Source organism: Carettochelys insculpta, chromosome 2 (assembly GCF_033958435.1).
Source record: "Carettochelys insculpta isolate YL-2023 chromosome 2, ASM3395843v1, whole genome shotgun sequence".
Taxonomy (NCBI): domain Eukaryota; kingdom Metazoa; phylum Chordata; order Testudines; family Carettochelyidae; genus Carettochelys; species Carettochelys insculpta.
In genome coordinates this window covers 25,213,655-25,240,859 of record NC_134138.1, presented here as the reverse complement: position 1 = coordinate 25,240,859, position 27,205 = coordinate 25,213,655, and the positions used below count along the sequence as shown (strand labels likewise).

The following is a 27,205-nucleotide window of genomic DNA, read 5'->3' as shown; positions in this document are numbered from 1 at the left end:
ATCATAGAGCCATAAAACATGAACAGACCCTGAAAGGTCAATCCAGTCCATTATATTCACGGCAGGAATAACTATTATACAGAGATGATCCCTCACAGGTGTTTGTCTAACCTGCTCTTAAAAACCACCAAAGATGCAGATTCTACAACCTCCATAACAAATTTATTCCAGTGCAGTCCCCTCGCTCCCAATGTTTAACATAAACTACCCTTGCTGCGATTTAAGACCACTGGTTTTTGCTCTATAATCAGAGGTTGTACTCCCAACTTCCGAGTAATAATCTTCTATGTATGTGAAAACTATTATGCCTCCTCTCAGTTTTTTCTTCTACAGACTAAATAAAGGCAGGGTTTTTTTCAGTTTTTCCCTCACAGGTCACATCTAAAACTTTAATCATTTTTATTGCTCTTTTCTGACCTTTTACCAATTTGTCCACATCTTTCCTGAAATGTAGTGCCCAGAAGGGGACATAATACTCCAAATAAGGCCCAATCAGCACGGAGTAAAGCAAAATAATTGCTTCTTGCAACTTGTTTACATCTTCTGCTAATACACAGCAGAATTACATTTGCTTTTTATTGCATTTGTTATACTGTCAACAAATATTTAGCTTGTGATCTATTTTGACCCCCAGATCCCTTTCAACTGTATTCCTTCCAAGGCAGTCACTTTCAATTTTGTATGTGTACAACCAGCTTTTCCTTCTCCTTTGTAAGTGGAAAATGGCATTTGCCCTGATTGAATTTCATCCTAATTACTTCAGACCATTTCTCCACTTCATCAAGTAATGCATCAAACACACAGAGATATGCACAACAGTCATAAATAATAAGAGATTTCCCTGCTTGTCCCACACCATGCTACCAAAAGCATCTTTTTCACTTGTTATTTCTCAAACATTTCCCTGAATCTCTCAAGAGCAATGGAAGCCAAAGGCATAATAAACAGCAGCAATCACATGAATCATTTGTTAAAAAACACACTCAAAGAAAATAAAGTGACAATCAGACACATTTCAGAATATAAACAATTTCACCTCTACCAAGTTTATGTTGAAGGCCCATTTTACATACATTACAATAAATGAATGGAGTAAGAACAAAGTATCTTAAAAACCTTGTAGGGACAACATTGGTAGTTCTCCTGTGCTTCGCCTTTTCAAATCTGTTAAGGACAGAGCCAGAGCATTTGGGATTGCCCTATGCATTTATTAAAAAGACATGCTGAGAGATTCACAATACAGAATAGCACAAATCTCTCATTCTGGATCAGGCAGATACCTTATTTTCTCACTACTGAAGTATACAAGAGTTAATCCTATAGCCATTTTGAGCCATGCCACATACAAAGTGACATCTAGCCCCACTGAAAACAGAGTGAACTTCCCTACTGCCATCCAAGGTGGCAGGATTTCACCCACAGTACTAACTATTCCTCTCCCAAAACCATGATCTTCCTGTCCAGGTGTGGTCCAAGATGCTTCAGACTATTCCCAACTCTCTGTTGCCTAACCATTATGCTTTTTCATGGCCAGATCAACTGTTTTAAAACAAAAACACAATGTCTTTGAAGATCTTTTAGTTCATTTTCTTTTTCTTAAAAACACTGGTTGCAGTACATAGTTTACCAGACAGTATCAACAAAATGCAAGTTATTCCATTTACATGCGCAATAGTACATGGACTTAATATTGTCATTTTAAAGTGACCACTATTACAACAGCTATTTATTTGTTCTTAAGCACTCAAAAATGAGAATGAAGATAGTGTTCCAATTTTAATATTAGTGAAGTACAGAACCTTGAGTATTGCCTAAAGATTTCAAGGCCAATATTGTAATGGAAAACAGCTGAAACTACTTTGTGCAAAGTACTGTACATTAGAGTCCAGTACTTATCTTCAGCAACATATTACACTTCAATAAGTATTAGAGGGTTCCTATAAATTGATGTTATGTTGTGTCCATATTAAATAAAATGTATTTACAGTAAAACTGTGAAAACAGTCAGACTGCTATCCCAAATGTGTTTTAAGTGATCTCCATCTTAAAAAATGTAAATGAGACTAATTACAGCTGTGTCAAGAAAATCTTCTTGTATGAACTGAATACATCTGCAGAGGAAGAAAATCAAAGCACCCTTTCCAGGTAAGAAAACTACCTGGGTGATCTATTTTAAATGCATCCAAGTACCACATACAACACAAACTTAAATGGGAAGGCTGACCATACTACCCTACAACAAGGGACACTGGAACTGATACCACATATTATGGGGATGCTAACTGAAGTTTTATGAAAAGTCATCTTTTTGTGGGAGCTGCAACTGTGAGGCACTGCTTTAGTGGTGTTATCTGAAAGCTTATCAACAAGTTGATAGTATTCCTCTGTTCCTTATTCATCCATTAGGATTAAAGGGCTGATATTACTGTGGTAGGGCCTCTGGAAGCCATCAAGAGGGAGATGAGATTTACAACCAGGAGGAGAGCTGCTGATCAAACAGGTAAAACAACTAAGGTCTTTCCTAAGCAAACATAACACTTCATTTTCATGGAGTTTAAAGCAATTCTTAATTTTTTTTGTAAATTAGGAAATCTCATCTTATCTAAGGATGCAGAGCTGCCAAAATAAAGTGCCCTAGGCTCTGTCCTGCTTTTGGTGTCTTCTTTCATGTGGTACATAGAAAGGATCCTTTCTAGCACTTATAAATTTATAACTACAGTACTGATGGGTCATATACTGAAGTATTAAAAATATTTAATATGGTAACTATCTAAAAATCACCCCTCACAACACAGGGCAGCAAATAAGTAAACTTAATAAGGCAAAAAGGAGGAAAAACCCATAAGCCTGCTTTTCCTAATGCCTTCACAGCAAAAGCAATAAACAAGGTCTAATTTTAACCCTAAATTATATTCTGCAATTCAGATCCACTAATCCAGATGGAGTTTAATTTTAAGTTTCAGAGAAGCCCAAAGACCATCTTTTAAGAATTTCTGGCATGAGCACGCATTCACGGTAAGCCAGCTTGCAACAGAATGGCAGAGATCAACATGTTGAGTTTCTGAATTAGGAAACCAGGCCTGCATATATTTGCAAACAAAAAACCCAACAGATTTAATTAAAGTTTATTTACATAAACATACCTAAATATGCATAAATGAACAGAGACATTTGTTCTGTTCATGCCACTTCACACACAAAATATTTGAATGCTGTCATTTTAAATCACCTGACAACTGGCTCCACTGATTGTCTGGACTGGAGGACCTGATGAGCAACATGGACCCTTTCTGGCATGCTTTTACAAGTTAGGCAGTGGCTGTGGAAACCCAAAATCTATACAGTACTTCCAGAGCAAGCAATTAAGTGCTCATCCTGTTCCACAAGGAAGGTGAGAGGGAACTGGTAAACGTCAGTTGCTATTATAAATGAAAACATATCAACAAATTTACATTAAATAAAAATGTAAATGGTTTCTTATAAAAAGATGTACTGAATAAGACAGAGCCACAATAAATTAGTGTATGCATGAAACATGCTGAATGTTTTGTTCCCAAGTCTATACATTGTTACTGTCATGTTAATTCCTAAGTATTCTGACAGCCTAATTGTATGTTGAGGTACATTAGTTTACATTTTACTTGTATTGTAAAAAGGTTAATTTTTCTCTTCCAGTTTTTTTTCTTCATCTCCCAAGAAGAACAAAGGAAACATTCCTAAAAGGCAGCCAATGGTCACTCCAATAGCTTTACCCTAAGGAAAAAATTGAGAGAAATTATCAGGTTTTTCAAAGACCGGTTGCAATTCATTTGCACAATGGTAGAACCACCAATAAAGCAATAGGTACCATTGCACTGGCCACTGTAACAGCCCATAATTAGACACGAACGCTGTTCTGACATGCACGCAATATCAACAGATGAAAAAAAGAAAAAACCCACATACAAAATGAAACAAAAAAAAAAGATATAAATGTGCAAGAGGACAGCAATCAGGGTAATTATGTCAAATCAAGTCAACTTTTTTTAATCCCCCAAATATGGCAACATACAAAGAATGGGGGAGAGAAACATATGGCACACAACAGCAGCAAGACACAAAAGGGTGAGAACACGCAGCATAACAACAGAAGAGCATGAATAAGCATGGGGTGGAGGGCAGAATTGTGAAGGGTTGTGAGTGAGAACCCAAAACTTGTATTTCATATGATGAAGAAGATGGGAACTGAGAAGGGACTCCAAAAAAGGGGGGACATAGTCAGATTGACAAGCAAGGAAGATATCTTAGCACCTGCCCTTTGATTGGCATAGGAAACAGGGAAGCAGGTGTCAGGGAGGCCAGAGAAGACATTATTGCAATCAAAATGGGAGATGAGGGCCTGTATACAAAGAAATGGGTCAGATTTCAAAGATGTCATGGTGGACGAACCAGAAAGATTTGGGCCCACGTCTAGGCCAAAGGAGAAGAAAAAGGTGAGGTGCAGGTTAGGTCTTTGAGCAAACAAATTTTATGTATCAATATGCAGATACACACATATATTTGGTCATAATGTCTGCATCTACACTTGCATTCCTCTTTTGAAAGAGGCATGTAAATGAGGGAAATCAAAAATTCAAATCAGGTGCAGATTTACATATCTGGCTCCTCATTTGCATACTCTTATTTCGAAAGAAGAAAAGCAGTGTAGACACGGCTCTTTCAAAAGTAAACCCTATCTTCGAAAGAACCCTTCTTCACATAAAAAAGGTAAGAAGGCTTCTTTCCAAGATGAGGTTTACTTTTGAAAGAGCCGCATCTACACTGCTTTTCTTCTTTCAAAAGAATATACAAATGAGGCGTCATATGTAAATGTACACCTCATTTGCATTTTCAATTTCCCTCATTTGCATGCCTATTTCAAAAGAGGAATGTAAGTGTAGACACAGCCATTGTGAAGTGGCAAGTCAGGGGTGAGTGGGAAGGTTTTGAGAGGGAAAAATAGGGAGTTCACTTTTGGCCAGGTTAAGTTTAAACTGATGGTAAGACATGGAGAAAGCATTATCAAAGAAAGAGGCTAAAGCAAGACTGGCTAAAGGGAAACAGCAGAAAAGACAGACTTGACTACAGGAGCAAAAGCTGAAACTATGTGAATGAATGAGACCTATGAAAAGATATAAAGGAGCTTGTCCAAGAATTGGGGCAGGAGTACATTACAGTGGAAGGTCGAATTAGAGTACACAATTCCAGCTAAGTTAATTACGTAGCTGGAGTCAGTATACCTTAATTCAGGCTTCCGCACCATCTCTGCTAAGGAAGGTTGATGGGAGCACTCACTCCTGTCGACTTCCTTTACTCCTAACAAGGGACAGGAGCAATGGTGCTGAAGCAGGCTTCCCTGTAAGTTCGATTTAGCACACCCCTACTAGCCATGCTAAATCGAACTCCAGAAGATTGACCGTGGCAGGGTTTATCTTCCCCGTAGCGAAGACATGCATACCCTTGAACTCTCACAATTTTAACATTTGGGGTTAGCAAGGAGCATAAGAAAACCACGACTGCTGCAGGCTGAAGAATGGTCCGCCGAAAAAAACACGTTGTACCTGTACATATGGCTAGACTTGTGGTGCAATGAAGTTTGAGAACCCCTGCAACCTCCTTCTGACAACAACACTTCTACATGACGCCAGGAGAGTGACAGAAGCCTGAATCCATCCATGCTCTGCCACTCTGAGGGGATGGGGCCCAAAGCCAAGGTCCAAAGGCTTCAACCCCAGGCAGGCGGCCTATAGCCTGAGCCCAGCTGTATAGAGCTGGAGCCTTCTGACTTTGGCCTTCGGCGGTGGGGCTCAACTTCAGTGTTAGCTCTGGACAGCAGGGCTCCGGCTTCAGCAAGTCAAAGCAAGCCCTGGAAATCCCATTAAAATGGATCCACAACCCACTTTGGGGTTCTGATCACGACCATGAGAATCACTGGGCTAGAGATTTCATTCCCCCTTTTTACTGCTGGTGGTGCAACATGAAAATATACAAACACAGACCTCTCCAGAATGACTTTTCCTAGATAGTGCGGTAATTTTTCTTATGTTAATTTGCACGCTGGTAAACTATTCCTACAGTATGTTTTCTGTTCTCACTTAGATATTGCCTTTGCCTTGAAATTGTAGCATTTACTTCATCAAAATGAATTGCCACAGAAATAAACTGGATTAATTCAAAATGGGAAAAGTTCAATTTATCAATATCAAATATTTCAGTGTTTAACAAAATTAAGAAATATTGTCCATCTGTAAGATGATGAAAATCCAGTAATCCTGAAAATGATTTCTATCCAAAATCTAGGCAGTGAATATTCCTTCCATATGCACATTTTACTTAGATGAAAACTACTTTCATATCCAGATTTATAGATAAATTCAGGGTTGGAATTAGATTTGTACATTACTGCACATACAATGCCAGAAAACATTTAACAAACCTGACAGACACAATGAATACAGAGACCAAACTTGCTAAAGAATAATCACTTCCACCCATCCCCTTCAGACACATCCACCTAGTCTTACCACCACAGATAGACACAAATGAAAAGTTGTGTCACTATTTTCCACCCCTTCAAGAGTGGTGCAACTCCTCCAAATGCAACCCTAGACCTAGCCCCCACCCAACTTGACACAAGAATATTTATTACGTACCAAATACCAGAAGTAAATATTTGATACCTGGCAAAAGTGAAAAATAGATTTATCTCATCCCTACAAACAACATGGAAAAATTACACACGAACTATTCATAAACATATTTACCGCATGTGCACTGAGACGTGTTTGCCACATATCTGCTTGCTTGGGAGTCAGATCAGGAATTGACAGGCCCATTCTCGAAGCCAGAGCCTCAACATAGCCTGCAAGACTAAAACAGAGCCACACGTCAGAAATACTCAGGCTTTTGGATTTGAAAATACATTAGCTGGAGAAATGCACAATTAAAGTTAAACTAACTTTATGAAAGTAGTAGTAGTAGTAGTAGTAGTAGTAGTAGTAGTAGTAGTAGTTACTTGTGTGGAAATTTTTTTTCCTGCACTCTGTGCTGCTAGCCTAACCCAAGCCATCACAGATTGAGGAAAAAATATCAGATGCTAGAAGTTCACAGTTACACTGTAAGTCCAAACTTTGTGATTCATTCATTCCCTAATTAGCAAAGCCTTCCAAAAAACAAATCTTCACGTAATAAGACCCAGGAATTATTGTAGTATGGCACAGTTCACAGTAACATTCGGGGGGCAAAAGGTCACCATTTAGCAATAAGACGTTTTCAGCACTAGAAAAAAATCCAGTAGGTATGTGAGAGCAATTATTCATGGAACAACCTATCATATTTTATATTTGTGCTTTAATAGTTGCTGAAGCAGAAACCTGTCTTCAATACACATTTTTCCTATGGAAAAAAGTTGAGAACCTCACACAGATACTAATTTACCATGGATAACTACTTTGGATGGAGAATAAAGACATCTGTCTCCCTTTTATCTTCTTCTTAACATGTAACTGTACACCCGTAAAATTAAAAGTTATATTACATTTTAATAACGAGTGCTTAAGAATATTTATCCTGACCCTTATGTACAAAGTTACCTCTTTTTAAAACAGAAATGTAACAATTAAGAGTTTTGGAGAAAAATTATCAGCAGCGTTAACTTAATCAATTAACCTTCTCTAGTATTGTAGCTGTGTTGGTCCCAAGTCAAACAGAGAGACAAGGTAGATGAGGTAATAACTTCTATTGGCCCAACTTCTGCTGGTGAAATAACTGGTTTTCATTCTTACACAGAGCTTGAAAGCTTGCCTCTTCCACTAACAGAAGTTAGCTCAATAAAAGATATTATCTCAACCACCCTGACTCTCTCTTTAGCCTAGCACATAAAACTTTCTAACTGCTGCTAATCTGCAAGCATTTGAGAGTCTCAATGCCCACTAGTACATGCAGAATATATTAAATTTATATGAGGAACTGTATCTACAGATTGTCCCTCTCCATACAGGTGAAGTCATTCCACAGAATTACTGGGCTCTATGCAACTCTTCAGATTTTTCAATTTTCCAAGACTCAATTAATTCCTATTACCATGAAATTCACTAAGTAGAGATATGCTCTTGATAAAAGCCTGTTACATCTATTCAAAGATTTGGCAGTATTCCAAAGCACTTCTGGAGCTTCAGCCACTTGTTCAGGAACTCTTACTATTAATAGAGCAGTGTTAAGCCACTGAAGAGGAATGCAAGTCAGGGAAGACTGCTTTTGTTTTTCACTAACTTATCTATGTGAAAGGCTAGTCACACTTACACTCCTGGATGCAGACACTGGGCTGCAGCACACGAACGGTGGGTGAAATGAGTTTGGCAAAGACTTGCCCTTCCTGATAAACCTCCAGGAATAGTTATGGTGCTCTAGTTTGCACAAATCCTCTGGGAATAACCACCAAATAGGGAGCGTATGCCAAAGATGTAGACTAGCTGAACAAACCTGCCTGATGGCAGATTGCCAGGATGTTCCTGATCACCTGTCTTGGCACACTAGCAAATTACATTACAATGACTGAAGGATGCAGAATCCATCCAGACTGTAACAAGAAGTCCATTTTATTGATTAGGATTGAACAGTATATAACCCTTCCATATTACTTCCTGGATATGGGAAGTTATTTGAAAATGCTAACACTAAAGGCTTCTCACCAGTGGGCTTTATTTTTCCAGAATGAGATAGCACTGAACTAACTAAGACAGCATATGATACTATCTTCAAAGATCTTGCCCCGTCTTAAATACTGACTCCACACACAGCTGGTGGCGTCTTCATATTTTTAGCACAAAATGGAGGCATCTACACTAGGAACTAACTTCGAAGTTAACTTCAAAGTTAGGCGCTACTTCCAAGTAGCCAGCAGAGATTCTACACACATTTTTCCCTTACTTTGAAGCAGGAAGTCCAACTTCAAAGTCTATACTCCATTCCCGGGAATAGAGTAGCGCCCTGCTTTGAAGTTTAACTTCAAAGTAGGGTGTGTGTGCAACTTTAAAGTTATTTTGCAGCGTAGACACAGCCAAGGTGTGTCATGCTGACATGATGAAGGAAATTTTTAAGAAACTCCTTTAAAAAACCTATAATTGTCAAGAAGTAAGCGCTAGGATTTATCTGAAAAGGGACTGCAAAACAATTGTACCAAAATGGGTGTCAAATATTGAAGTAGTAGCTAATGAATAATGTTTGTAAATGTATAAGCTGAAGACCTGGTAGCTGTTTTATATACTCCCTGTACTAGCACCTAACATAAGCGTGCTATCTACCAAGCTTACGCTCTTGTAGAGCACTTAAAATGCTTGACAGATGTTTCTCCTTGTTAATAAAACAATCAGTTCTAAGACATGCTGATATCCATTTTGGAAGTCTGTGAGATCTAAAGGACATATCTTTTTATTGATCACAAGCAACAGACATTACTGACAGTTTCTGAAGAGACCTAGTGCCATCTAGGCAATGCAGCAGGGACCTCACATCCAAAATACACAATTTAGACTCAGCAGGTGCAGAATGAGGATGTAGCAGGGGAAAAAATGGCAAATGCATGGACTGATTGACATTGAAAATGTGGTAGTACTTTGGAAATAAAAGACTGAGGCAATCTTAGTGATTCTACCCAGGTGGAAAAAAATGTGTATGGAGGATTAATTCACATGTCTTGAAACATGCTTATTCTACCAGGTGGTGTTAATGGCATCAGGAATGTCACCTTCACTTTTAGTAGATGCACTGGACCATTTCATAGAGGTTCACTGGGGATGTCCAGAAGTGAAGAAAGCACTAAATTTAAGGCCCATGCTGAAGCAATCCTTCTCACAGAAGGAAAAAATGTGAACCCTTAAATACAGTCTCAGAGAGGTAGCCATGTTAGTCTGGATCGTCACAAAACAAAAAAAGCAGTCCTGTAGCACCTAAAGACTAACTATTACTTATTAGGTGATGAGCTTTCATGGGACAGGCCCACTTGTTCAGATCTGGAGAATACTCAAAACTGAGAGAAAAAGAATTCAAAGAAAGATAGAAAAAATGAAAGGCAAAAAACCTGTTGAATCAGCTAGGTGGGTGGGGGAGAAGGGAGGAAAGGCTATTTTCCTTCCTCCTTCCCCCACTCTTCCTTCTCCCCATCTAGCTGATTCATCAGTTTTACTCCTTTCATTTTTTTTCTATCTTTCTTTAAATTCTTTTTCTCTCAGTTATGAGTATTCTTCAGATCTAAGAAGTGGGTCTGTCTCATGAAAGCTCATCAGCCAATAAATACTGTTAGTCTTTGAGGTGCTACAGGACTTCTTTCCCCCACATCCCCTTAAATATATTTATTGATTTAGAGATGATGAAATACCAACAGCCCTGCCAAACAGGTTTTGACTGAAGAGTACTTTAAAGATAAGAGGTAATCTACTATTATTGAAACTGAACACTGAGGTGCAGAGTAACCTTCAGACGTGGCCCATAAAGAAAAACTTTTCCATTAGCACTTTATTTAGCCCTTTCTATCATGAAGAACAATATTCTGTACATCTAAAGAATGTTGAAAACATTCAGATATCATCCAGGCTGCAAAAGAGAGAGAGGCTGGGTGTAGGTGGCAGAACAGACTGTGACTCTATGATCACAGGTCTTCCAGAACTGTGAGTTTTACTACACAGATGATGCAATGAAAGTGATGATAGTAGCATCTGATCTGAGAGTCAAAACTGTCAAGGTCAAGCAGGAGCTACCTGTATGACTCAGGTCATTTCTTGCCCTATTGTCCTACACTCTTGAAGTTGGTGAAAATGGAGGGAAAGGATTTATCAAACAGCACGAACCAAAGGATCATGAACTACCTACTAGAAATTACAAATTTTTCTGCTCAAGAGCCAAATATCACACATTTTCTGTTTTGAAAAGATGGAAATAAGTCTGAGGCAGTTCCCACACGTGGAAAAATTTGAATATTAGACTGAATTTAATTCCTATTTGTGAGACAAGTACATTTTCCTTCCTAGTGAGGCTCTATGACTAGACCATTCTTTCTTCTGTGGGAGATGACAAGCTATCAATCTTGCGCTTCCCTGTCTGTTTACAGAATAGGCAGCCACAGTTTAGTCCATGAGAACTTGGATTTAAAAATTGTTTGGGACAGGTAGAAATGCTTTGCAAACTAATATTAATCACCCTTAGTTCAAGCACCTTGTTGTGAATTGTGGACTCTACATAAGATCAGACACCATGAGTATGAACATGATTTATATACATACAAATGAGTATGTTACCCAATCTTTGGATGCAACTGGAGGGGCAAATGGAATTCCTGAACATACATTTCCAATCATAATAGAATTTGCTCTAAGATCAGCACTTTCACGGACACTGTATGGATTGGGGGTCTGTAAAACAGACTTGATCCATGCTTAAAATAGTCAGATGTAACCTGGCAAATGTGCTGAATGTACACAAAGCATATGGACTGGAAGCTGGAAGCATATCCTTATTGTTTGAGGCGAAGTACAGAAGTGAAGAATCAGATTTTTATTACTTGGGATCTGTTCGGCAGTGGGAATGCTTTCACTGCTATTGAGTCTATGAGAACCCCCATGGACTCTGTGTATTATGAAGGAATCAGACTTTTTAAGGTTGATCCTCAAACCCAAGATTGAAAATAAATCACTTTGCAGCCACTATGACCTGTATTCATCACTTCCACCACACAAACCAGTCTTCTAGTTAACAATAAATATGCAACCCTTCTCAGCCTACATGGGCTGCATTAATGAGAGGAACTTTGATAACATCTTCTGTACTGATGACATTCTAAAACATACCACTCTGAACTAGTAATGACCACCCAGAGCCATCAAACAGATACTTTCTGTGTGCAAGATACACTGATGCATGGAAGTAAATGCCTTGTAAGTCAAAAATAATGATCAACTCGTGAGATCAAATGCAGGAGTAACTGAAGCAAGATTTACCACGTAGAACCTGGCAATCAAATTAGTTTGCTGAGGTTTCTGAGATCTTGAATTGGAAAAAGTCACCATTCTTTTCTAATCTAAGGAAATGGGAAGAACAGAAACCTTTTACCTATACACTGCTAAGGAACTAACTCTCATTGCTTCAAGCTTGATCAGTTAATCTGTCTCTTGATGCAGGACACTCATGTCAGAATGGTCCCTGAAAAATGACTGGGAAGGTTGGTGGAAACAGACAAGGATTGAAATTAATGACACAACAATCATCAATTACTTGAAGTACCCTGCAATCTGTGCGACTAGGGAAGATGACTACTGCTACTACTACTGATATCTTGATTTCTGTCTAGATTGTTAAGAAAGGACTTCGGTGTTGGGAATACAAAAAAGGATGGACACTGAGCACTCTCATATCTTGAGAATGAAAAGTGAGGGTAAAACTAATTTCATTTTGAAAGAAGTGTATAAATCCAATTATCTGAGTGCAAAACTCAAGTCTTTTAATGAATTCAAAGATGCATAAGATTTGGCACTGAATAGATTCTGATCACCAAATAGCAAATTTTCTGTTGTCACTTGTATTTCTTTTGGTAAATGATGCACAGAACCATTATGAGCATCGCACTGTAACACTTGTTGACACTGAACGAGCAGTCAAAGCAGCAGCAGCATCTAATGTAGTTTGAGGAGAGGTTTTAGCAATGCTACTCTTCGCAAATAGCTTAAAATTCATCTGTACGCCAAGTGCAATTTGTCCTTAAATTCTGACAGTCTGCTCCTAGCACATAATCACATTTTAGGTAGCTTGGCTTGATAATTTGCTATCCTGATCTGGAAAGATGTTGAAGAATAAATTTTCTTAAAAAATCTCATATCCTTAGGGATACACTGTCTCATCTGTTTTCATCTATCACTGCCTGCAGCAACAATCAGTGATGATGAAGCCAAATGATGATGTCAGATGAAGCCAAATGATGATGATAGGATAAAGATACTCAAATCTGTTACAGCAGAGGTGCACAAACTGGGGGGCAGGTCCTCTAAGGGGCATGAAATTTCATAAGACGAGCACAGCATGATCAGCTGCTGGGTCTCAGGCTCTTCTACTTCATTAAAAATGCTGAAATACGTTACTGTTTTTATGTATGTGTAGTCACATTTATATACTGATTAATAAATTTTTTACATTCTGCAGACTAATTTTTTAGACATACTGAAAAGGGTTTTGTTTCTGCTTTTGTTTTTTTCATATGAACATAACCAAACTTTCCATCGGTTTGGATTACATTAGATAGGCTGGGGAGCCCTGCTAACTGCAGCGATGAAAAGTGGGACCTAAGATAAAAAGTTTGCTCACCCTGTGGTAAACAATGTTCCTCTGCATCTTGAGTTTGACGTAGAGAGTGAGCAGTATTATAACAGTTTGCACCAGTTGACTCAGGGATAGATCTTATATACTTTGGGTGAACTTGTCCCTCAAAATTTCAGCTAGTGAGGTCATAAGGGCCAAGATGAGAAAGAAGTTCTGCCAGTTTGCAGGTACCAAAGAGCACAATCATTCAAATACTTAGGTTAAATGGGAAGAACTTTTCCTGATGCCTGCCAAGACTTATTTTCTTTCCATTCACACAATTTCTTTTTTGGTGGTGGACTCCTACCCGAGTCTGCAAGGGAGTCACAGTCTTTGGATGAAGAAACCTCTAATTCAGAAGCCATGGAAGGAGAGACAAGGATCTGCGTGGGAATTAAATCCTTAATTGTACTGAAATGCTGGTTCAAAGTTATTTTCTTTAGCGGTACCTGGCTTTACTTTGAAGAGGAGATGTATTTGGTACCGAGACTGGGAAACTTCCAGGACTGGTGACCTAAAATCTGGAGTGACACTGAAGTTTGGCAAAGACTAGGGCGACCATATCTACCTATCCCAAATATGGGACAGGGAGATATGGGAGCGAGGGGCGGCTCCTCCAAGCTCCGAGGAGCCAGGAAGGAGGCGGCAGCCGCTGGCACTCCCCAGGGAATCACAGCATTATAGAATACTAGGACTGGAAGGGACCTCGAGAGGCCATCGAGTCCAGCCCCCTGCCCCAATGGCAGGACCAAGTACTATCTAAACCATCCCTGATAGACATATCTAACCTGTTCTTAAATATCTCCAGCGATGGAGATTCCACAACCTCCCTTGGCAATTTATTCCACTGTTTGACCACCCTGACAGTTAGGAACTTTTTCCTAATGTCCAACCTAAACCTCCCTTGCTGCAGTTTAAGCCTGTTGCCTCTTGTTCTATCCTCAGAGGCCAAGAAGAACAAGTTTTCTCCTTCCTCCTTATGACTCCCTTTTAGATACCTGAAAACTGCTATCATGTCTCCCCTCAATCTTCTCTTTTCCAAACTAAACAAGCCCAATTCTTTCAACCTTTTCTCATAGGTCACATTCTCTAGACCTTTAATCATTCTTGTCACTCTTTTCTGGACCCTCTCTAGTTTCTCCACATCTTTTTTGAACTGCGGTGCCCAGAACTGGACACAATACTCCAGCTGAGGCCTAACCAGTGCAGAGTAGAGGGGATGAATGACTTCTCGTGTCCGTTCACAACACACCTGTTAATGCAGCCGCCAGGCTGCCCCAGGAGCCCAAGGGAAGCAGCAGCCACCGGCTCACCCCAGGAAAGCAGCAGCAGCCCATGCTTCCCCTGCTTCCCCAGAGCTCAGGGAAGTGACTCCTCCCGCCAGCAACTGCACCTGTGCAACTGCTGGTGGAAGAGGTCAGTGAGGGAGGGCTCAAATATGGGACAGTTAGTCCCTTTTAAAAAATAAGTAGGGATGCCTTTTTGGAGTCCCAAATATAGGACCGTCCCACCTAACATGGGACAACAGATGGTTACCCTAGCAAAGACACAAACAAAGCTTTTAGAGCTGCAAATTTAGCTGTATAAAAGGACCCTGCACCAAGGATGCTAGAAGATGCCTCCCCCCTGCTTTGAAGCTCCCTCAGCAGCTGAAATCACAGGCTCATATGAAAGCTACTATACCAAGAAAGGGAGTATTGAACGAAATTGTCCTAAACCCTGCACCAAGAGCCCTAAAAGCCTGAATCAGCTGACCTAAGCTGTGAGACTTGCTGCCCAGGATTTTGTTTTTTATTTTTCTCTGTGGCATACACACACCCACGTTTGTTCCGATTCACAAGCTAAGGCAGTCAGAAGGAACTGAATGGCAGTGGGGATCACTGTCCACTTTATGTGCCCAGGGGTCTGGGTGGCATGAGGGCATTTACTGGACACTGCTACTAAAAAAATGTTCCAGACTCCTTTGGTGGAGCACATGCACCACTGAGAGCCACAAGTGCATTAAATAAAAGAAGAATGCAGCTTTACTTTTTGAGCAAAGCAAGAAGAGAAGGGTGATTATTAGGATATCTTCATGGATACCTGGTTTATTAAAATACATTTCAAGAGCCAGAAACAACTAAAGAGATTTCTACAGGATATCCAGCTTTTGTTAGGGGTGGAGGGATTAGAGATCAGGAAACAACATATGTCAAGCAAAATTCAAACTTACCCGAGTCCAGCTAAATCTGAAACAAGGTTTCCCAAAGCTGCAGCTGAAAGATTGAGAAATATAAAATGCCATTATTTTACAATAGCTAAATGTTACATTACAAATATAATGCCATTATTTTACAAAAATGAATGGTAAAAAGAATAAAATAATAAATATATATGGCATAAGTATAATTAAGTTTCTTCTTTTACACTAGGATTTAATCTACATCCAAAATTTCTAACAGTAGTGGTAGGATGGGGGTCAGCAACCAAAAAAGCAAGAGCCATTTTTTAAAAATTCGGTAAGAAACAATTCAAGAGCTGTAATCCATGTGAATACGAGACTGTCCTTAATAAATAATGTCAACCCATACTTTCTGTAACCCCTATTTTAAGAACCACACACACATATCCCACAATGCACTGCACGTATTAAAAGGGGAGTTATCCAATGTTCCAAGATCACATGTCATTTGCTATTTAGATATGAGTTGTTCAGTGCTGGGCTTTTAGATGTTCACCAAAATACTGAAAATAATCAGGAGAGGTTTTTTTTTTGGTTGGTTGGTTTTTCAAACTTTGCATCAGGAGCCACAAAGAAGTCCTTAAGGAGCAGCATGTGGCTCCAGAGCCACAGGTGGCAGACGGCTGTGCTAGGAGAACATATTTTCCTGATTTTATTATATTAAAGAAATTCACTCAGACCTGGAACATAACAAATTTTCTGATTGTAGTTAACAGTGGCCACAGGTATCAGCCATCTTTGTACGTCTGACACAAAAAGGGAAGAGTCCTTAGTTCGAGGCACAAAAAACAACTTCTAGTCACTTAGGAGAAGCACAGAGAATCTTCTGTCCTCTCTAGCTGATTCATCAGCTTTTATTTATTTTTTCTCTCTCTCCATTAAATTGTCTTCACCACAGTTATCAGGTATCATTCATCAGGATTTTCCAGATCTGAAGAAGTAGGTCTGTCCAACAAAAGCTCATCACCCAATTAATTATATCGTTAATCTTTAAAGCGCTACAGAACTTTTTTTTTTGTTTTGTGAAACCACAATTAATAATTCTGCAATCTCATATATGAGTTCCTTCAGAACTCACGTGAATGCTGTCTGGTACTGGTGACTTTTTACTGCATAGTTTATCAATTCATTCCCAAACCTCCTGTAATGACACCTCAATCTAGAACAGATCCTCTAATATGACACCTCAACAAAATGGCTCAGGTTTGGGAATCTCCCTCACACCCTCACCCATGAAGACCAACGCAAAAAATTAATTTAGCTTCTCTGCAACAACCTTATCATCCCTGAGTGCTTCTTTAGCATCTCTACCGTACAGTGGTCCCACTGCTTGTTTAGCAGGCTTCTTGCCTCCAATGTGTTTTAAAAAAAACAGCTTTTACTTTTCAAGTCTTTGGCTAGCTGTTCTTCAAATTCTTTTCTGGCCTTCCTAATTATATTTTTATACTTAATTTGCTGGAACAGGCAACTCTATGCAGGCAGTATGGCTCCAAAGCCCTCTTTCCATGATTGGCTAGATTTGATTTACGCTCCCTCGCATTGTATGTGCAGAAAGTACATTGCTGAAATTAAACCACATGAAGTACTCCAACTTCCAAACTTATACTATTCCTTTATATCAATACACACGTCTGGTGTAACAGATACCTCCAGCACCAAAATGCAACAGCTTGCTTGGCCAATGTAAAGGATATTAGTCTACTCAACATGGAGCATTCACAAAGCATTCCATGAAAGCTGTAAAATACTCCAGAGTCACCACAGTGCCTCCGTAAACCCCTACGCACATCTTCTTGTTAGGCTTCGCCAGTCTTGTTACTGAGTACCATAGCAATGCTTAGACACCACTGTTTCAGATCTGGTGTAGAAATTTCTAACATTGGTAATTCAGTCAGTGTACACCAACATACCTACTGAATCTCGTATGGACAAGCAGCAAAAAAAGGTTTATGTTAACAAACTAAACTTAAGCATAGTTCTAATTAACTTAATTTTTTCACAAATGAATAAATCTACTAAATATTTGAAAAAGTTTGAGTTGACCTGTGCGTCTGTCTGTCCCAGAACTCCTCCTAAACAGTGAGTGCTAGGGCCACCAAATTTAACACACTGCTTCGTCTTATCACAACTGAAAGCAAAGTAATGATTTGGTTGTGTCTGAGGGAAAGAGAGGTCTGATGCTCCCCCACCCCAGATTCATTGCTTGCTGTTCCCCTTCCTGTCAGGGAATGAGGGAAAATGCGGCTTTCCTCACTATGGCTGCGAAGGGCGGGGGCAACTGAGCTGTGCACTTTGCTCTTGTTCCCTTACTAGGATAGGGAGGGTAATAACAAGCAGTTGCAGGTGAGGATGGGCTTAGGGCTGGAGGTTGGACTGTGTGTGGAGGAGTGCAGGGAATCAAGGCAGGGGGCTGAGTGTATGGGGGTGCAGGAGTCAGGGCAGAGTGTGAGGAGGCGCTCACGGCATGCGGTGTAGGGGTGCAGATTTTGAACAATACAATCATTTCAATAAAGCATTTTCTTTTATTTGTACCCCGCCCCGACACAAAAAAATTTCCATTATTGATTTCAGGACCCAAGCAACACTACGTAAACTTGCTAGTACACATATAAAAAAAATCAAATCGCATAATGGAAGTAAATCAACATCGCATAAGCAGACAACTCCCCTCTCAATCAACAGTTTTTCTTAATATGTCACATTTTAACAGGGACTCAGCAAGGCAAATTACAAAGGCTGGCACTATTTTAGTCACATTTTTGTGACTTTTATGTTTGACATTTTTGAGCTGAGCAGTCTTTATAGTTCTATTCTTGCCATGTCAAGAAAGTCTGCTAATGTTACTGGATTTGTAATTAATTTCCCATTGCTAATGTGTATTTTCCTAAAAACAGAGGTGAAAACTACCAGGCCATTTAACTAGACCTTGAGAGCACTACTACAAACTACAAATCTCTACATTCCAAAATTCAAGATCTTCAAAATCATGAACAGTATGGAGAAATTTAAAAGGGAAGTGTGGTTTACCCTTTCACAAAATATCGAAATCAGGAGTTACTCAATGGAATTAATGAACAGCCAATTCAGAACATATGTTAGGAAGTACGTCTTCATATGACGCACAATCCATGAGTGGAACTCATTGTCAGGGCATTCTATTAAGGCCAAAGCCATAACGGCATTCAAAAAGAATTACTTTACTTTACAGAGGATAGGTCCATTCATGGCTATTAGTCAAAATCATCAAGGATGAGCCTGTTGCTTTTATGTCTATAAACCTCTGGACTGCCAGAAGTATCATTCAATAATTGCTCTGTTCTGTGCATTACCACTTATGCATCAGGCACCGGCCACTGTTAATGGGTTAAACAAACAGAACCTGATAATTTTGTAGTTAGACAGAATTTTGCAGAAGAATTACATCTAGATTTCTACAAGACAATGTTACCCTACTTCCATGTTACCATTTAAGTGCCGTTTTCTCTGCAACCGGAACTTTAGAGTCTTCTTTCAAGTAGTACGATAGAATTGAAATTACATGTTGTAAATAGTGGTAAACAGACAGGATCAACTAAACGTGTTTTAGAGCAAGGATGGGAACCTAGGTCCTGCGGACTTGCCATGGTCTATTTATTTTTTAAATTTTTGTTTTTGCTTTTCACTTGTGTGAGGCCCCCAAATGATTATTTTATGGACCACTGGCCCCTGACCCAAAAAAGTTCCCCAAACCTAACTACAGCCTATGGGTCCATTTTTGCAAGGTGATAACTTGTCAACTCCTGCTTAGTTTATTTGGAATTGTAGGTACATAAAAGCTTGTAGAATCAAGCTTGATGGTTTACAGCTTTCCTACAGAACACCACTTTAAAGTAACACGACAGCAGGATATCCATGCAACCCATAGATACATTCAGAGGCTATTTCAGCTAAAAATCCCAGTACTTCAGAGAGGGTACTTACTTTTAACAATCTAGAGTGCTTTCTATATGAACAAGATTAAGTTATGGAACAAGGAACAGCTGCTTCAAATTCATGTGGCTCACTTTCAGCCTAGACTGAAGGAATCTGCCATTTTGCTTTACAATTTATTGTGTTTATATTACTTGCCTGCCATAGTTGATATTCCCAGAACAACTCCAATTGATAATTCTATTTGAGTTCCCTGAAAATAAGAGTGTTGTTGTCATTATTTGCGGTGTTAATTGCAAGAAGTAAGTTAAGAACATTCTTATTTAATGATGGCTGCTTGCTTTGTTATTTAGAAATACAGAAGTAGATAAATACCACAGCTTCTATCTGAGCAACATATTTCCTTCCTGTGTCCCCCAGTCCTTTAAATATAGTCCCCTGCTTCAGATATTTAATACCTCACATATTAATTAGATATTTGTTTCACAGTGGCCACCTAGTGGACATGAGAAAACAAGAGCCCCAATCTCAGCACACTAATATATTATTCTAACTTTTGTAGCTAAATTTAAGCTAATAGGTGTTATAATTATTCTAAAATATTTATATATTCAACCGCTGATCAAAATAAACAAATAATGAAACAGATAGGGCCTTATTTGTCAGATGAGGAAGATGACACAAAGATTAAATAGCCTGCTTAATTCCCCCATATCATCAAGATCAGTGGTGAAAAAATCAAGACTGCAAGAACAATATTTTGGCCTCCACTCCTATTCCCAATCCAATCATTTATTTTGCGGGGAACTTCTATTGCTTGTCTTATACAGATATTCCATAAAACCATATTTAAGTTTCTTTATATAGATATTCAGATTAGATGATCACAATTGCCCTTTCTGACCTTGGGCTCTATGAACTAGGTAAAACATTTGAAAGTGTTATTTCAATTATAAACCTATCTAGATTAATAAAGTACTATGTACAATAAAAAGCAGTGACAGCACTTACAGCACTTTTGTAGAACGATTTATCAGAAAAACTCCAGTCTTTACAAACACTGTTCCTCAACACTTCAGCATGCTATGTACACACACAATAACCACTTTATAAAGGAGTCATATGTTTCATGACATGTCTCATGACACTGAGTTGCAGTGAGACGGTCAACAGAACTAAGGATTCTGGAGTCTCACACTGCACAGATCTTTAAGAACAGGAAAAAAGCAAGCTCTTTTCAAATCATGCAAAAAATAAAATCAGATCTAACTTTATTCCTTCAGACATGAACAAACCCATTATGAAAGGGGAAGAAATGCAAATCTTGAAAATATTCTGTATAAATAAAAATGTGAAACTATTCCCAGTGGAAAAACTAAAATGGGACTTAAGTTAATGACCTGGTGGGGAAAAAAAAAGTATTCTAGAAGTCATAATAAAAGAGGAGGTGTGGAAACTATGTTCATTTAATCCAAGACAATATGATTCCTTTAAGAAAAGGAAACACAAAGGCAAACTTACCGCAGCAATCATAATTGCATTATCCAAAAATCCAAACCCTACAAAAGGTACTGCATTGTGGAAGAACACTGGAAGAAATGAGCAAAAAGAGGTGAGAATCCACAGCTCAGTTTATTAATTTAAATAAACCTACGTTTCAAATGTTCTCTAAGTGCTAGACATTAGATTTAAAAGATTAAGGAGACATTCAGTAGTTTTTTGCCTGCTACTTTTACAAAGCTTGGTGTTGTCATCCTGACATTTCAGTTTTCATTGTTCACACTGCAACAGAAGATCCATGGCGTGGCTGCAGCTGGCCCAGGTCATCTGACTTGGGCTGCAGGACCACAAAATATTAATGTAGATATTTTGATTCAGGCTGGAGCTCAGGTTCTGAGACTTTGAAAGGGTCTGTAATTAGCTACATCATTCTGAATTCCTTAACACACTCCTGTTAATTGTTTTTGTTTACACTGTAAACTCCTCAGGTCACAGAGCACATCTTACTTTATGCCCCTTAGCATGTGCTTAATGTTGCCCACACTTAAGTATAGTCCTCAATGTCCTCTTTGAAGAGCTGTGTAAACACATCCATTTTCTTCTCTCCTCACACATCCCTCTTCTTCCACCTCTCACCTTTCCTCCATTAGTAGTCTTAGAGGCGTAGCCATGCTAGTCTGTAGTGTTCCAGCCAGCCCGCCAAAAAAGCAGTCCTGTAGCACCTTAAAACTAACAATTTTATTTATCAGATAATGAGTTTTTAGGTAAGACCCACTGAATCTGATGAAGTGGGTCTTACCCACGAAAGCTCATTACCTCATAAATTTGTTCGTCTGTAAGGTGCTACAGATCTGCTCGTTTTCTTTCCTCCATTAGTTCTAGAAAAGAAGTTACACTTGATAGAGCTCTGTATTGTGATAATTTGCTATGGGCTATGACGACATAAGTAGCTTTCTCCAATAAGCTAGTTTTCATTACAGCTCAATTCTCTTTTTTGCTATCATCATCATCTCTTCTGTCCCAACAGTTCTCAGCTTGTGAGCACTTGGGCAAAAGAAATGCGTGTTTGTATGTTTTTACACAGTTCCTGTCTCACTGAGACCTCACTCCTGATCAGAGATTCTGGTGCTACTACTACAGGTTGAACCTCTCTAGTCTGGCACCCTTGGGATCCGACCAGAGAATTTGCCAGACCACAGGAGATCAATATTGTCTAGCTGCATCACCAACACTTCCACTGCTTACCGAAGTCTTAGAAGACATTTAGTGGTAAATTACAGCTAAATAATAGCACAGAACACAAAGAGCCAGGACTGGTGGCTTTAAACATGCTTTATGGGGCCCTAAGAAACTTGGCCAGAGGCAGGATAAGTCGATATCCAGCTAACTAAAATCATGCAGAATCATGAATGTGGCCAGACCAGAGAGGTTCAACCTGTTCAACCGAAATATTAAATAGGGAACTGAAATATAACACAAAATGAATTAAAAATTTAGGGAATGAACTACATTTGTAACTTCTTTTTTAGTGTATTCACAATGCTTCTGCCATTTGATTTTTTTCCCCCGAGTAAAATCTATACTCAATATTTTGTAAACATACAGGCTGTGTCTACATGCACACTCCTCTTTTGAAAGAGGTATGCAAATGAGATAAATCAAGAATGCAAATTAGGTAAAACTTTGCATATCTGACACCTCATTTTTATATTCTTATTTCAAAATAGTTTATTTCAAAAGAAGAAAACCAGTGTAGACACTGCTCTTTCAAAAGAACACCCCATCTTCAAAATAATCCTTCTTCCCTCTTTTTATGGGAAGAAGGATTCTTTCAAAGATGCAGTTTACTTTCGAAAGAGCTGTGTCTACACTGGTTTTCTTCTTTCGAAAGAAGCTATTTTGAAACAAGAATATGCAAATGAGGTGTTGGATATGCAAGTTTGTACCTCCTTTGCATTTTCAATTTACCTCATTTGCATGCCTTTCGAAAGAGGAATGCAAGTGTAGACCCAGCCAGACAGTCACCACCACACGGGAGGGGAAAAGGTGGGCAGAAGAGAGTGAGAGAGAAATGAGTGAAAACCTGTGAGTACTGATTTCACACTGAAGGGAACCCAAAAACTTAATAAAAATGCAAATGGTACAGCCAATTTAGAGCACTCATTCGTGGCATCTATATATAATCCCTTTGTTGGAACTAAAAATCATATTTAAGTTTCTTTTTGCCCCCAAACATTTAAGGTTGTTGTTAATGTGAATTTATGAAAGTTTCTCGAAACAGTTAAACTCTTTGGTTGTGCCATCTTGTTTCTTCTAACAACAGGGAAACCTCCACTTTGAAAGGGGTTTCTTCTTCCTTAGTCAGAGAAAGAGCAGAAAATTGTTACTAGGCAACTTGAATCCATAAATAGAGAGCACTCCCAGAACTCTGGGCTCTCTTTCTCTAGCCTGGTCACTAGGAGGGAGCAGTGAGTGCTGCTCCCCTGATAGGTTCTGTCAGAAAGCTGCTACTAACTAGCTTGAAGTGGCAGTTCACTGATTTGATTAGGTGACATCTCAGGGTATATCTTCAGAGGGAAGCACACCTGCAATCACGCATTCTTTTATTAGACAGGGTTAACACCCACACACGATGACACAAAGGGGTTAGGGCAGGTACTTAGACAGGATCCTGCCTAACCACCTGCTACCATCTAGTTATTCATGACCACCATCAAGACAGTGTGTGGCAAGACAGGGTGGAAGTAAGTACATCATCAGCTCCCTTCTCCTGTGTTTATGCTTGTTGTCTGTTGTAAGTTTAGCTGCTTCCAGACCCAGTCATTTTATTCTTTTACAGTTCCTTTTTACCTTTCCCATGTTATAGTTAATAAAGAATAGTTTGGTTATCTCTGTGTGTGGCCTCCTCATCTGAGCGCTCTGAATAGACAGGTGAAAGGGGGAGCCTACTAAATGATCAAGTGGATTCACTCACTAGTGGCACTTATATATAATCCCATTGTTGGAACTAAAAAACATACGTAAGTTTCTTTTTGCCCACAAACATTTAGGTTGTGTTTGGAATTTTGGAACTATTCTACACAACAGTATTTTCTTCCTTTCATATCTGCACTTGAAAATATGCAGTGGATAGTGATTTGTAAACATCTGGTTTATTAGCAAGCTTAAACACGGAGGACAGTTAAAAAACAGCAAACACCGAAGCTACGTCTATGCTAAACTAAGTAAGTCAACAACAGATATACAATTCTAGCTATGGCAATTATGTAGCTAAAACTGATGCCTCTGCACTCAGCTTATTTGGCTGTCCCTACTAAGGAAAGTTGGCTGCGACCTGAGAGGTCAATTTCACGTGACCGTACTAGAAGCATGAAATCGAACCCTGGAAGAGGGACCATGGGTAGGTCTATCTTCCAGGCTAGTTTAACCTAAGCATGAAACATGCTGCAATGTATATTGCACACTATGGATCCACAGTAAGGGCCTGAGCAAACTCTTAAATGAGGTCAATGAGACTCCAGTAACTTCAGTGGGCTTTAGTATTGTCCCTGAATGAGTAACACTACAAATAATTTACATAAATAAAAAGGGGAATGGTTGTAGAAGTATGTTTGTCCACTGATCTACAGGAAAAATTATTTACAATCTTTCTGTTAACAGAACTAATGTGTAATTCATCAGGAATAGTTTGCAGAGGGGAATTCTTCCATGTTCGTGAACTAACTGTGATTGAAATTAAAGGATTACATATTTGCTCACTGTTTCAAATACTCAGTTTGCTCACTGCACACGGGTAACTCTTTGTAAGCTAAGAGCATGAATACATGTGATAATCTGAAATTTGCCTTCCATGAATTATCTGCAATATTCAGTTAAATATAAATTGCTTTGGCAAACATTCCTGCTTGTACATTTATTTGCTACAGTGTTTTTATGGACTATGAACAGTAGGTAGATGTAAGCACAGTTAAAATTTTAAATATTTCAACCAATATTACACAAATGGGAGTGTGTGTTGGGGGGTGTTGTGTATTCCCTCACCATCTTCCCACACACAGATCATTATCTATTTCTATAGGAAAGCAAGGAAAAGATGCCGAGAAACCTGCTTTTGGGTTCTCCCAAGAAACAATTTACTCTGACTCCATAGCTTGCACCCCCCCAAGAAAGAAATGTTCTGAATCGTAACACCTACAAGTTTGACCCTGCTCCCAAACCAATAAACTGTTCTATATTGGCTTTGAATTTCTTTTCCTATAACAGTTTTGGAAAACTAGACATCAGGGACAATAAGATACACCAAAAATATCTGGTTATTTCCCCATAACTTCAGCCAACTGTTGCTTAGTGAAACAACAGCTAAGGTGGGTGGCTGCAGATGCTTTATTATGCCTCAGTGCACTCTAGAAGTAGGTACTCTCACAAGTCCCTAAGGAAAATATGCCGGTAGCTCCATTAATAGGGTGGGATTCGTTAGAATGCGTCTGCACAGTTCTGTGAATAAGACACACAACTCAATATTGAAAGTATAACAAATGCAAAGAATACGTACAACTATTTAACTACGTTCAATTTTTTTTTGTCTTTACCGTGTTTCAGCTGTCCTGGGGATGGTGGGGCAACTTCCAACTTCTCTAGATAAGTCAAAATGAAATTAGAGAGTTAGTCTAATCACTACTTCCATTTCATTGCAATATAAAGCAATTACAGAATTTCTGTATGTCCCTGAAGGCACAAAATAGAAACAGTAGATCAATATATTATACAAGAGTAGATCTAAACATTATTATTGTGACTAACATGCTATCTAGTAGTTCTGAATACAAAATAAAAAGGCTTCTTTGCTCATGCCACATTATCATCAAACTGAAAAAATACCAAAATTATGCAAAATAAAGTTGCTTGGACTAGAAAAATGTGATGATCACCTTTGTTCTAAAATGGTTCTGGAAAAACAGCAATAGGGCAGTAATTTATAAGATACGTTTCATGGGGCACAGGTGATGCCATTACAGAAGTATTTTTTCAAGGCACTCTTGTAAGTATACAGCAGACAGCACTCTGAACACAGTTATTGGAAAGAAAGTTATCGGCTCTCTGATAGCATGGATTTTTTTCATTGCTGATGCAAGACTAAAAATAAACAACACTATAGTATCAAAGACAACTGTTTTTAAACAGCCACAAATGAGGTCCTGAAAGATGAGAAAATACAGTCAGTAACCTGGATCCAAACCATGAAATGCCTTGAAGATAAGGATCAAGATGATAAGGCGATGAAAAAAATCCAACCCTGAGTTGTGGTCACAGATGGTGGTATTCACCGTGCCCTATGTGGACCTGAGCCCAGGAAATTTGCTGCCGGCCAACTATGACTGACACTTACAATGTGCAGGCACTGCCACCTTGACATCACCTTTGCCTGGATCAGGGCCAAAACCTGAAGCTGGACATGTTAGCCAGGCAATGGACAGGAAAATTCTCTCCAACAGGTTTCTGCAACTAGCCTGTAGGAATTGCATTTCATAGAAAAACACAGGGGAACTACTGATTGATCACCCAACCATGATCCAATATGCACACCTGTACTTTGGCTAACACCTACAGAATCTTTATGACAGATGATGCTTGAGAAAGAAAGAACCCTGCTTCATTCTCAGGCCCAAGGGTGAGTTTAAGGGCTGTTGGGGGGGGTTTGAACTAGAATAACAGACACAATACCCATGAAACTCCAGAATATCATTTTTGCACTTTGTAGTGTACAAAGTCACTGTTTTAAAAGCACTGAAATTTGTAAGACTGCAATCATATTAATGTCACTATCAGCAAGATATTCCCCAACAACTGAAAGATCAATTTAAATTAAAATCTTTTAATACATTTCACAGTATATTCACACGAGAGTTGTTTTTTACCTTTTGAAATTTCAAAGCTCAGCACAACAGATACAAGCTATAGTCTAATTTAAAAAAATAAACAACACACAAGAAAGGGTCATATTGAAACTTTACATAACAAAACTGAAGAGGGAAAAAAATGCAGTCTATTTCATTTTTTTCCCCGATTTAAAGGAATAAAGGCCAGTTACCCCAGAACCTTACTTGAGTGTTCATTTAGAAGGTTAAGTTTTAAGAACTACCTTCACAGAATAACGCAACACAAAAATGTGTGTGTCTCGAAAAAGGAAAACAAAACTTGGCATCAGGTTTCAAGAGA

General features: G+C 38.9%; 1 protein-coding gene across 2 annotated transcripts in view; it reads right to left on the bottom strand.

The window, feature by feature from the left end:
- Nucleotides 1-1,573: 1,573 nt before the first annotated feature.
- TMEM65 (transmembrane protein 65) overlaps nucleotides 1,574-27,205 on the bottom strand; it is a 46,422-nt gene continuing 20,790 nt past the window's right edge. For both annotated transcript variants that reach the window (XM_074986690.1, XM_074986689.1), the window contains 6 exons: nucleotides 25,579-25,623; nucleotides 21,011-21,078; nucleotides 19,688-19,742; nucleotides 15,572-15,614; nucleotides 6,783-6,888; nucleotides 1,574-3,753 (listed from right to left, as the gene is read on the bottom strand). In XM_074986690.1, coding sequence (XP_074842791.1) covers nucleotides 3,658-3,753; nucleotides 6,783-6,888; nucleotides 15,572-15,614; nucleotides 19,688-19,742; nucleotides 21,011-21,078; nucleotides 25,579-25,623 — 413 coding nt within the window. In that variant the 3' untranslated portion in view covers nucleotides 1,574-3,657. The remainder of the gene's footprint in view (nucleotides 3,754-6,782; nucleotides 6,889-15,571; nucleotides 15,615-19,687; nucleotides 19,743-21,010; nucleotides 21,079-25,578; nucleotides 25,624-27,205) is intronic.